The 13,232-nt window shown below is 37.9% G+C and overlaps 1 protein-coding gene across 6 annotated transcripts in view; it reads left to right on the top strand.

The window, feature by feature from the left end:
* CDK19 (cyclin dependent kinase 19) overlaps positions 1–13,232 on the top strand; it is a 127,299-nt gene that overhangs the window by 8,066 nt on the left and 106,001 nt on the right. For 5 of the 6 annotated variants that reach the window (XR_003926419.2, XR_003926420.2, XM_030035983.2 and 2 more), the window contains exon 2: positions 11,298–11,373. The exons of the other annotated variant lie outside the window; for it this stretch is intronic. Coding sequence is in view for 3 of the 5 variants with exons in the window: in XM_030035983.2 (XP_029891843.1) it covers positions 11,298–11,373 (76 nt within the window). In the remaining 2 variants the exon portion in view is untranslated. The remainder of the gene's footprint in view (positions 1–11,297; positions 11,374–13,232) is intronic. 6 annotated transcript variants of the gene reach the window in all.

Raw genomic sequence — 13,232 nt, 5'->3', positions numbered from 1 at the left:
GAATTTCTTATTAATATTTTCTTAGACTTTTCTGTGGGAGCACAATTCTTTCATTTAGCAGTGGGATTTTTTTGGGAATTTATGAAATATTAGTGTATCTAGTCAGACTGTCTGAAAGGGAAGGAATGTTGTAGAGATAGTGTTAACTGACTGTTGCAAAATTGGTGTCTGTAAGTGTGGGTTGGGTTTTTTGGTTGGTGTGTGGTTGGTTTGGGTTTTTGTGTGTGTGTGTTTTATTTGCTTGTTTTAAACTTTATTGGAAAGCAGCACTGACTTTTCTGGTTGTGAGAAAGATTGGAGGAGCTGGGATTATTGGAATAGTGGATCTCTGTAGAGCATTATTCATGTTTGCTTCTGTCTCTCCTGGGATCAGCAGTTTTTAAATAAATATTTTCAGATGAGGCTAATGCATAACTGCTTGTTTCTCTCTCAGTTGTCATCTATTTTCTACAGAGTTCATGATCTTGAAATATTCTAGGGTCATTCATCTGGTAGGTGAAATGACACTGAGGTCAGGCTTTCCAATAGACAAAGCAACAGGTATAGCTTCCTGTGTGCGCTGGGAGTGTCGGTTTGCTTGCTTAAGGATAAAGGTTCTGGGCTAAATAAGAGTACAGATACAAACTGGGGACAGTCTCCAACAGTATGGCTTTAAACATGTGTTTAAACATGTGAACTGGGCCTCACATGCGGTATGATTATTTTTTTGTTCATTCCCTGCTGACTTAAGTGGAAGATGCTATTGATTTCTTTTTAGAGTCAAGTGAAAATAAATGTTATAGGCAATTGACTTGGAGGCAGAAGCTAGATCTGCTGGAATGGAAGCTACATCCAGAGGTATGTTTTGCTGTTTTGAAGCAACGTATGTGGTTTGCTCGGGCATTAATTGCAGGAAGAGTCAATCCTTTCTATGTGGCCAGGTTTTCTGCTTCTTCTGTCCCTCCTTTCTTTGCCTATCTTTATTAGAGCACTTGGAAGCATTCACGCAGGTAGTGCTGGGACTCTGCTCTGACTGTGATTGTCCTTGACCCTCCCACCACTTTGGTGTGTTGAGGGGTCCCAGAGCCTGAAGAGATCTGATGATACAAAGGCCACTCATGCATAAAATTCTAGTGGCATGAGGTTAACTGTTTGACTCTTAAGTAGACTGTTTTGAGAGAGACGCTTCTTATTTTATGGCTTATGTATTCTGCAAATGCAAAGGTGTTTAGAGAAAATTCTTGCCCGTATTAATACTTCCATGGATTATCACAGATTCATACTAAGATTTAACACCTTGCTCATTCAAATATGCCATGTTTATTGCTTTGGTGTGTTATTGTTAGTGTAGCTGGCAGTGGGTTTCAGCCTGTGTCTTTAAATATGTCTATTCCTGAAACAGAGTTCCTGTATGAGTTGCTGCCAAGTTCTCAAGGGCATTGTAGGCTTCAAAGTTAGCTTTATGTTCATACCTTTTGATTAAAATCAGTCATTGTACGGGATAACCAGTTATTCCTTTGTCCAATTCTGTCGTGCTCCAAATGAGAAACAGAGGTAGACAAATTACCAGAATTAATTTGACCTTCAGTTCAGAACAACCAAAAGACCGTTACAAGTCAAATGCCATTTATTCTACCTTTAGCATGATTTCAATGGTGGGAAAAAAATGTCAGTGTGAAACTTTATCCAAGTGCTGCTCTTAAGCTACAGAAAGAGCACAAGAGAAGCCTATTCTGACTATGGGACAGGCAGTTTTAAAGTTCAAAGGAAGCAGAACATGGCTCATGTTCTCCAGGAACAGATACGATGATCGCTGACTAAAGACCTTGTTTGTTGTTGGGAAGTAGCGAGACTCTCTTAGTGGCTGGAATAAAGACATCTGTAACTTTGTGAAATCCTAATCGTCTGATGTTGAAGTGAGGAAAAAACATGGAGATGCTCCATTACCAAAGATGATTTTTTTTTTTTCCCCTTTCAGACTGAATTAAATTAGACCTCATGGTGACTTTGTAGAATTTCATTCTGGTCCTTAAACCTTCTCGTGAGGGTGTTTTTTTTTTAACTTGGGGCAACTTTCCAGCTGTAACAAATGTGCTCTGTCTCACTCTGCCCATACAGAATGTTGGGTCTTGCTTCTTTCTCATGATTTGGGTGGCAGCTTTTGTACCTAAAGGATAGTTCACTAACTAAGAATTACATCCACACTATGCTAGTAAGCTTTCGTGTAGGTCTAGCTAAGAGAAGTGAAGATTTCACACTAGATCATTTGAGTTGGGAAGTCTGAAGGAAAACAAGAACAGAAATTGTGTGACAGGTCTCTGATAAATCTGGGCTTTCTATGTGCTTTAGAGGACGCATTTGATTGTGTCATGAGCTGGAAAAGGAGAACTGAGTAACTGTGGCTTTTAGGCCATTGTCCTTCTGATAAGTCTTACATAGAGTCAGTATTTTTTTCTTCTGCAATAGGTGAACCTAATGCATTATAATGATTTAGAAAAAAATCCGCATTCAGTGTTTCAAACAGGTTCTCGCCAAAAAGACCCCAAAGAAATACAGGCTTCCTAATATTTGGTGATTTAGTAGTAATTTCCTCACCTATGAAAGCTGTATTTAGCCAGGTTTAGCACTACAGAGAAAGAGACATGATGCACGTGAAGCTGGACTATGTAGCAATGGTATCTTTTTACACTATGGCTTTAAGACCTATACTTATAAAATTACTGAAAACAGACAGTTAATATTCTTGACATTTACAGTTAGTCGCAAACATTCTTGTAAGTGATTTTACGAAACAAACAGCAGATTCTGTTTTGGCTTAGTCTAAAGGATGCTGTGTCTGTGGCCTTGGTACGTAATTCACTGATAAAGAAAAGTTTGTTTCCTCCTTATTTTAGAGGTATTTTTCTCCTTGCTGCTGCTGTTCCTTATTTTAAGGTAACAAATCCTCACATGCAGTATCCTTTCTGGAAGGGAGGTATTTCCTAAATCTATTCATTATCTGTAATCAAGCCTGTCTATAAAGAAACTAAGTCAGGTACAGCTCTATCCCCTGCTTTAATATAGCAATTGCTGGAAGAAATTACCTGGAGCAGCAGAATAATTTTACAGCTTTCAAGGTTTAATGTGAACACTTCAGTTTTTACCTTTGTAAACAGGCTGTCAAGTCTGCTTATGCCAATCTGTTATAAAATAAACTTACTCGTATGAAATTCACAGTTCTCAGTCACTCAGGGTATTTTGGAGTCAGTCTAATTTTAGCAATGGCAACAACTGTGTAGCTGGTTGAGGTCTCTGTGAATCTTCATCAATAGATTTGGAGTGAGGGTGGCAGTGACTGAAGATGTGCTCTCTTTCCTTACAAATACAAAGTTTAATTGTTATAGTGTAAAGGCTAAATTTTAATAAGATTAAGGTTAGCAAGATTTCCAATGGTCTGTTATTACAGAGATCTTAAAAATCTGTTTGTGGTTGTGACTGTGAAATAGTCCGAAACTGTTGGTAACAGTTAGAGGGTATCTGTGCTACAAATATTTGCTTTTAATTTTCTGAATTAGAAACTACTGGAAAAAAGGGAAGAGGATATAGTTAGGTTATGTGTAATGGTGCTGGAACAGTTCCCGTCTCCTCATGTTGATAGTGAGACCCCTACTCCCCACTCCCAGTCTAGTGAAATTATAGCTGAGTAAAGGAATTTTTTATTTTTTTATAACAGAAAATCTTATCAGTGCTCAGATTCACTGTTTTGTCTTTTTAATCCGCTGTCATCTCATACATAAAGAACACATCACCTATGGTAGGTGAAGATTGGGGTTTTCTTTATAGGTATTTAGCATCTTTTGTGAGACTCTGGAATCACACAATATAGGGGTGTTGTGTTTAATGGCAAGTAGCTTCACATCACTTTAAGAACTTGCCTTGTTCTTGAACATGCACATTTCCTCCTGAGTTCATAGACTGGTTTACAGAGGAATATACAAACAGAAGGGCAGCCATATCAACAGCAGTTTTTAGAGGTAGGTCTGGGGATATTCTATAGATAATAGAACAAAATCTGGGTATAGGTCAATTTCTAATAGGGTACTGTGATAACACTGAGTGTCTCTTCATAATCTGATGCCAGTGGTGCTTTTAATATGATCTCTTTTATATGGCTGGAATGTGCCAGATTTTCCAGCAGGCTAACCTTGGTGTAACTGTTCTGCTGTGTGTTTCTCAAATATATGTAATGAAAGTCAGATACTTTTAAAAAAAGGCTAATTGTTGTCATCAGTTGCTCTGTATTTGAATGTCTCTGCCAATTTATAAACATTTATAGTAGACTTAATTTTAGAATGTGCTTCCTATGTGGACTTACAAGTCTTGGAGGTAGCAGAAGATAAAGAGAAGTGCTGCCTTCTGGTGTTATTGTATGTTTATGCTGAGGTAGCTGGCGTTGTCTGGGACATTTGGAGGGAGACCCAGCAGAGTTTAGTGCGTATTGTCAAGCAGTGATACCAATGAGCTGTGCAGCATTGAGGGTGCTTTTTGAAAATTGAGATTATAAGGACTTTGTGAGGCAAAAGATTCAGAAATGCAGTACGAAATGTAGCATATTGTTTCCATTCCCAAAAGTGTTTTCCTTGTGCGTATCTGCATCAGCCTTGGAGATTCTCTTTTCACTCTAGGTCTTTTTAGATTGCATAGTAAAGACTGTCCTGTTTGGTGTAGGTTTGTTGCCTTGCTCTCACTCCCCGAGTTTACTTTTAGATGTTGTTCCAGACAAGATGGAAGCTGAACTTTTAAAGATCGTATAGTCATTGTCTGCTGGGGAGGTTGGCTTCCCACCCTGCCGCTAAGAGGAAAGTCCAGGCCCAGATTCGAGCAGATGAGGTGACATAGGTGTCTGCTCTTTCTGTATGAGAAGTCCTTTCCCGTGCCCTACACACGTGTGCTCTTCTGTTTGCAACACCGAGACGGTTCCCACCAAACTTCCGAGGGATGCGTCAGCAGGCAGGCCAGCTACCCAGTCCACAGACATTACCGAAATGGTGAACTTCTCACCGTAGTGGAATGAGGTAAAAGTCTGCTGGCTTCGTCCATTCTTTTCATGGCCAGAACCAGCGAAATATAACTCGAGTATCCCTGTCATATTGAACTTGTCTGGGACTGGGCTGTAGGAACAACCTGTAGCTGCTGTGAACATTTTTAGCAGAGCAGCAGGCAGCTGCCCTTGAAGGTGAAGAAAGACAAACCTTTTAAAGGACTGATGTGGTCACAGAGTTCTTTTAAATTTCTGCTTACTATCCTTACTGTTTCATGTTTTGAGTTTCTTACGTAGGTTTAAAAATGAACTAATATATATGCATTGAAATTCAGCATGTGTACTGTTCTCTAGAAATAAATTAAGATCAACCTGTAGATGCTCAGCTTCTGTCATTTGTGGCTGGTTGTTGGCATGGATGAAAAGGAGCTGGCTGAGCTGCTGGCTGAGCTGCTGACTGGATAAGGCTTGATACAGTTTGAGGATAATGATAAAAGAAAATTACTTTCCTAGTCTGTTGAAGAGCATGTACCCTAGTGACACCATGTGTGGATTTTTTGATCTTCTAATTCTTTTGGCTTGGTGCCTATTTCTATATGCATAAAAAACAGTAAAGCAAAAGGACCCGTCACTTTTTGGGAAGGATTAGGTCCCTTTTTCCGGTCAATCGTAGACACTTCTCCTGGTGCTATTACCTTTGTAAAGGGCCATGGCCATGTGCTATGTATAGAGTTACATCAGTGAGCAGCTTGCATAAGGTAACCAGTGCTGGATGTGATTGATTTAGTGGCTTTGCTGCCATGTTCCAGATACCATGGAGGGTTTTTCAGTTAACTTCTGGGTGCACTTCAGTGTCATGGTTTTGCTTTATCTTGGCGGGGGGGGGCAGAGTTTGTAACTTGTTGGTGATCTCCTGCTGAGTGATGAACTTTATGCTGTATGGCAGCAATTAAGTGATTAGAGCGTAACAAGATATCTGCATGAATGTCGCGTTCTGGGCAGTACTGTGTTTGAAGGACACTGAACTCCATAGTGTTCCTAGGCTTTGTCCTACAAAGTCACAAATGTTTTAATTCCATTAGTGTTGATTACAAGGGTGAATTGTTGTTTTCTATTAGGTTTTTCTAGGTAGGTCTTGGAATGTTTTTATGATGCACTTCACTTGTTTAAGAAAATGTACACTTTAATTATTATTTATTTTTTATTTATGATATTGTGCACTTAATTTAAGAAAGTTATTATTAGTATATACTGTAATGTTAATATCTGTATTAACTGATGTGATAGTCACAGTTGTAGCTTCAGTGTGATTGCAGTCTTTCAAGCCAGTTCCTTGATGTGTATAATTAATTCTGAAGTTCAGATGTATGTTGAATTATCTGTGAATTCAAGAGGGACCATCATTAAAAGTTTAAAAATTTGAATAATAGGGATAAAACAATAGTTTGAACCATGTGCTATTTTAAAATCCTGCTATTTTTCTTATGGTCTTGGGCAAGTTGTTTCTAGTTTTCCATTGGCTTGTTTGTAAAGTAGTTTCTCATATGATGGGAGCACTCTGAAGAAAAATTGCAATAGTTAAGACAGTTTAACTCCTTTGAAATGTTTTAATTATTCTAAGTCTTCTGAACTGCACCCTTCTAAAGGAAATTTGGTACTTTATTCTTTTCAGAGCATTTGGAAAATGGAAACTGAAAGTGTTGCCCAGAAGTAGTAGTAATCTATTTTCATTTTCTGCATTGAATACTGCAGTTGAACATAAGCCAGCTGAGTAAAATTTTTGGGGGCAAGAGGACAGAATTTTGCTTTGCAGTGTACAAATTAAAATGTTAACTTTAACGTTAAGGATTGCAGAATGAGTTAGCTATTGGTGAGGGAGAAAAGCTTAATCTGAAAGACCAAGTAACAGCCTTACACTGGTACGGATTTTAATAACAGAGGGATGTTCTCGATTATTGCTGGTAGGCGTGAGGACCCTTGCATTTGGATGCTGCCTATGGCAATCTGAAATATAGTCAGGAAGTTTTCAGGATGGGGATATCTCATATTAGCAGTTTCATTTTTGTAAAAAGTTAATCCCTCTTAAAATAGCATGAATTGTAATGATTCTAGAACTAGAAACAATGTTGATTTTAATCTTTGCCTCTAGTTTTGGATAAGGGAACTTGAAGCGTGGAGAAGCCTGGTGGTGGTGTGGTGTGGTACTTGTTTTATCAGGCAAATTCTTCTGCATCAATTTTGAAAAGCTTTAATGAAAATCGTTAAGTCACAGCCTCTAAGGAATAGACTTCCCCTTTCAGTACTGTTTTGCTATGTTTTTCGCTCAGATTCAGTGAGCACATTGCCGCCGTTAGCCTGGGGTGGCTGTTTAATAGAAGCTGTTTGATGGAACCTGGGTCTTCGCCACTTGCTCCCTGCCCTCAGACAACCCCCCCTACAGCAGGACCTTCAAGTCGGTTGGCCTGCTCCCAGGCCAATATTTCTGTGGAGCAGATTATAATGATTACAAAGACCTTGCTTCTGCTTGGCTATCCCTAGCGTGGGTGCCTTCTGCCTCGTACCAGAGCTGTGTAGTTTGTTGTTGTTCAGGTTTGGTTTTTAAACTTAATCACGCTTGCTCCACTCTCTAGTGACAAATGTACTGATATAGGATCTGTCAGAAAAGGATTTATGAAAAATTCCCTGCTGTATAATTCTGTACAAGTTCTTGAAATGTGTTCAGAGTTCACTAGAGTTTTTCTGTATATTCAACACGAAGTAGAAATACTTCTCCCTGCCTCAAGTGTTTTGTAAGAGCATAGGTCTTTAGGGAGTTGAACAGTATACTTACCTATCACACATGCCATTTGACATTATTTATTGAATTCTTAGAAGTGGGGAAATAGCTAATAAAGTACCTATTTCTTTTTTCCTTTGGCCATTTAATACCATTTTATTGAGTAACCAGAATTATGTATTTCATCAGATTGCATTGGCTGACTCAATATTGAAGTTTTTAATATATTTCTTTCTTTCTAAAATTATCTCAAGATCACTGTTGAATGGGTAATATTATTAGTTAAAATACCACTTGGTGGAGATCTTTTGGAAGGTGCTTTAAACAGCTATTATGTTTGCGTAATAAGAACAGTTAATTTTGGAAAAGTATTCATATAGACTTGCATTTCTGCCAAAGCAAGTAAATGGTATTGATGTGTTTAAAGGAGGCTATGTTTGTGGTTCTGAAGCTGTTGGTAAAAAAACGTTTTGTGAGATCTAGGGTACGGTATCTTTGGAGTTCTTTATCCTTGATACCCATTTATTTTAGGTAAGTATTTAATTAGCCCCATTTTTGCTCAATGTTCACAAAACCCAGCATCCTAGAAGTATCGTGTTTGCAGCTCAGTAAGATTGCCTTCTTCTCCCACATGCTATAATACCTTAAGTTATTGGGTTGTTTATTTTTTTTAAACATCTCTCATAATTTCTCGTTTGTATCTTAAAATCCTACGTAGAGTGGCTGACTGCGAAGTGATGACAGACTCGCGGTGGCAGTGGTGTTAAGCAATGCTGTTGAAGGCAACGTGTGCCAAACAGCGTGGCCAGTTTCTGCAGTGACCTTCAATCTGTGAAGGTCTGAGTAACTGAATGCAATGCTTGCATGTGTAGAACTAGTTCAAGGGTAGCCGTACTAGTGGGGTGGTGTGCCCAGTTAAGTAGACGTGCCAAAAGAAGGGTATACGGCAGTGCTGTAGTGACTACATTGGTTTGGGATTCAAGCTGATATGTGTGCATGGGATTGTTCTGTACTGCGTAGTTTAAACACGACCATAGTTTAAAAGCCATGACCAATTTTAAATGTCCGGAGTTGGTTTTGGTCCTGCAGACAATATAATTTTGTCTTCACGGTCTTAGTACGCGGTCTGAGTTACGGAGTTAATACTTGGCAGTTTATGTAAATCTTCTGCATAGATATCAGAACTGTGTGTCAGAGGGGATGGGCATTTATTATTTACTGTTTAAAATTTGGACTAATTAATGAAATCAAAAGCAATTTCTGTGAGATAAGGTAGGACCTTATAACCTGTAAAGGTACACATTTCTTGGTTCTGCATCTGCATTTTGAGCCAAGTTATTGTAAATGACTAATTCAGGAAAATAAAGGGCTGCTCAGTGGGGAGCAAGGAAGGAGTTTGAATTACCATGTCAGTAGATCCTGATGAATCCTTCTGCTTAGGAAGCAGACGTGTCCACTTCTGAAGTTACTCCTGAAAGTGTACTTGGTAAACAGCTCTTATGAGCTGTTAATGCAGTATTTGGCCTAATTTTAGTAATGTTAACTTCTTGGGCTTTCTTTTGCCCTTGAAAAGTTTGGGGTGTTTCCCCTCCCCCACCAAGTACAGATTCAAAAGTTATATGTTTAAAATACTGTGATATGAGGCTATTTCATTTTAATTAGCATAGAGGAATAAAAGTTTGTTTTAGAAGAGGGGGTCCAATCTTGTTATGTTTGTTTGTCATGTGTGTTTGTTGTTAAGATTTGCATCTAAGTATCTGAATGGGTGAATATTTTGGGGTTAGTTTCAAGGCATGTTGTAAGTTGCCGTCCTTCCTGTTTCTCCATGGAAATTCTGTGCAGAATGAGAATGTGTTTCTCTCTTTGGCAGTTCCAAAATCATTTAGGTCACCTCAAAGTAACCCATTCCTTTAGTTTCAGCTGCAGAAGTATCTTCTGTTACTCCAAACCTATCTGGAGAAAGAGGTCCTTCAAGCCTGTAGCATAATAGGCTTGGTCTTGCTTCCTTAGGGATCAATGTCGCACCAAATCCCAAACACACTGAAACACCCTGCATGAAATAAAGCAGATTGTAATTCCATTAAACTGAATTTCTCTGTTTTTTGATTTAGAGGCAATATCTTTTCAAAGATTTCCAAAGATTTCATGCAAGTGCTTGTTTGAGAGAGGAATAACAACTATTTCTGAATTAAGGTGCAGCACCAGAACTCAGGTTTCCTGGTTGGAATAGCTGCCGAGTGACTCCTACTTCAAAGGTGGATTCACTTTTTGCAAAACTTGCAGCGCACAGAGTTTTCGTATGTAGTCAGAATACATCTGGAATTTTTCTTTCATTTTTTTTCTTCAAAAACCATAGTGCAAAATGGAAGCCAAGCATTATGTTAACTATAGATATGCATTGTGGGTTCAGCTGCTACTGATAATTACTGAGAATAATGATCACCTGTAGTTACTAATAAGTGTAGGCAGTTATAATTTCTGGTCAATCTCATACTTTCCCCACATTCCTCCACTCATCCACCTCTCATCCCATGAATTTCAGAGATCGGGGGTCTGGAGGAGGATGGGGAAGAGGCTGGAGTTGGGCAGGAGACAGGCCAGGAGTCAAAAGCCAGAGAGGCTGAAATGAATTCAAGTTAATTTTTCAGCGTAGTGAAACGAAATGGTTTGGGACTGGAAGAAGGGGAAACTGAAGTCTACCAGAAATGCCATAGGGAATTGGGATGGGGGCTTGTGGGTTGTTGAATTGCAACTGGTGAGTCTGCAGAAGTGCATCAGCACTGTGGGTAGTGGTGCTTATCAACATTTATCAGTGATAGCCGAGTCCTGCAAAACCTTACCGTGGGCAGTAAGCTGGTTATGTTGTACTGCAAGGGCTTCGAGATACTACTTCATTTTCTTGTTCTGTTGGTCTTCCCTCTAAATCACTTCAAACTGTGATTATTTAAAAGAATGTGTATGGGCTGAACATTTTCACATTCTCTGGCTTTGTACTTCAGAGCACACAGTTTCATATCCTGAGTAGGGGTCTGTCAGTAGCCAGCGCTTATGTGATAAGTATAATTAGTTTAAAATAATAGCTTTTCAGAAGTAAAAGTGGATTGACAATAGGTGATAAACTCAGGTAAAAACCTTTCTAGGAGAGTTTTCCAGGCATGGGATACAACTGTGCAGCTTTTTCATGGTAGTAATCCTGGAATTTTGGGAAAAGTGTCCTCCAAAATTCTCTGTAGACATATTTGCAGTTATCTGTATGGTTTCAGAGAGAAATGGATATAGGTTAACAAAGTTTCTTTATGTGAGAGTTTTTGTTTGGAATTTTTGAAGTCTGTATTAAAAGGAAACTTGTCTTTAATATCGAAGTGTAATTTATGCATTAAAAAATCAGCTTTTCAGCTTCTTGATCCAGACCAAATTAAAATAAATCATTATACTTGTATTGATTGGTGTAATATAAGTCAGAGCTAAAAATATTCCTCTCTCTGTTTGTTTTTTTTTTTTTTTTTTTTTGTGTGTGTACAGAAAAGATGAAAAGGAGTATGCACTGAAGCAAATTGAAGGTACAGGGATATCCATGTCGGCCTGTAGAGAGATTGCAGTAAGTGTACATAAATGAAAGTATTTTTACTGACTTTATTATTGAACATTATTTTATTTTATTATTTTATTTTCTCTGAATTATGTAACATAAAGATTATCTAAATGTTTTCTTTAAAGTGCGCAAGCATGGAAGTTATTCAAACATGAGCTTTTCTTAAAATGCTTATCCGTTTTATGTGTTGAGAGGGAAATACATGTGAACCTTTTAATGAAAATTTATTTTTTAAAGGGATGTTTTTAAAATGACTTGAAGGAAAAAGGTTCTGAAGGATTACAACTGTCATTACAAGTCTCGCTTGCTAATAATGTATTTTATTTCAAACTAATGGTAGCTTACTCTTCTTTAGTACCTGAGAACAGTTTGTTCTCCGCATTCCTTATTTATTTTGCTAAGTACAGAGAAATTTCGTGGCAAAATAAAAAACAGCTTTAATTGTATTTTTACTACATGCGTCTTAGGAGAAAAAATGGATTCAGAAATTGCACGCTTTTGAGCACAGTAGCGCCCATCATTCCTTCAAAGTTGGTAAAAATTAGGTGTTTGTATATGAAGGTAGAATTTGATCTTTAAATGTTTATTTTATGACTGAAAATATGCATTACTGTCAAAGTGCTGGATAGCGAGTAAAATTTTGTAATGCAAGAATTTCTTGCATTGCAAAAGAAGTGCACTTACTTGATTAAATATTTACCTTGTTTTAATGCTGTCACTATGCTGAGGACAGTTGAAATGTATGTTAGCATTGTGCCTAAAGCTTTTTATAATCTAGTAGTGTTGCACTGAAATACAGCATTTAGGTGTGCAATGCAATGTAAGGCATTAGAAACTCAGGATGTTCATGAACTGAACAAACCACTGTATTGTGTTTAGTGTAGTGCCCATGGTTAATTCTGTATGAAGAGACTTAGTAGATAAAACTACTACTATCATTTTAAAGTGCTTGTCGCTGTAAGGTCAAGGTCACTTGTGGATTTGAGAGGTGGCTGCATTGTTGTCAGTCACTTTACATAGAACCTACCCAGTGACCTTTTTGCTAATATTTCTGCCTTTGGAGGAAATAAGAAATCCTCTTTTAACATCAGTACTACATTATATTCTTGTTACTATAAAGTGGGTTTTGACAGCATTGAGCGGGTGTTTTGTTTCTTTGATTCTTGTCCTTTGTCTGTTTTAAGTTCTACTAGTGTGGAGATGATGTGTGGAATAGTCCGAAGGAGACTCTCCTGTTATGATAGCACTGTGGTATGGAGCTGGTTCTGTCATACATGGACACAACATCGTGAGGAAGTAGAGAGTGTCAAATTATTTTTTTCTTCTGATGATACATCATCATTTCAGTCTTGTGCCTTTTTTTTTTTTTAAACTTTTTTTTTGTTGATGAAGCTTTGTACAAAGCTCAGTACAGCCTGGGAAATTTCACAACTTACTGTGCAAGTTGCTTGAATCCTCTCAATGGTTCTTCCTGTAATTCTTCCTCAAATGATATTTTACTCTTCTTCAGGCTTTATTGGAAAACCCTATAACCTGAGATAATGTAGCAAATCACTGTTTGCCTCAGTGAAATTTCAGGTTGGTCAAATATTAGAAATGTGAAAAAGGTAAAGGTGAAATAGTTGAAAAATAAATATGAACTTTTTGTCATACAGAAACAAGCAGAATCAAGTGCATTTTCCATAAAGAGAAGCAGACTTATAATTAATGCATTGATAGTTAATTTTGTATTTAAAGGCTTAGATAGGTAACAAAGAGGGTAATGTTTACTGATTAAATAAAGATTATCAGCCTGGAAAGAGGCCACGTTAAAATGCCTTGAGTAGTTTTTTTTTTTTACATTTAAGCCCTGCCTACCCCCCCCC

The sequence above is a fragment of the Aquila chrysaetos genome, chromosome 2, assembly GCF_900496995.4.
Source record: "Aquila chrysaetos chrysaetos chromosome 2, bAquChr1.4, whole genome shotgun sequence".
In the NCBI taxonomy this organism is placed as follows: Eukaryota; Metazoa; Chordata; class Aves; order Accipitriformes; family Accipitridae; genus Aquila; species Aquila chrysaetos.
The sequence above is the reverse complement of the archived record's forward strand: the minus strand, read 5'-3'. Positions and strand labels throughout refer to the sequence as shown.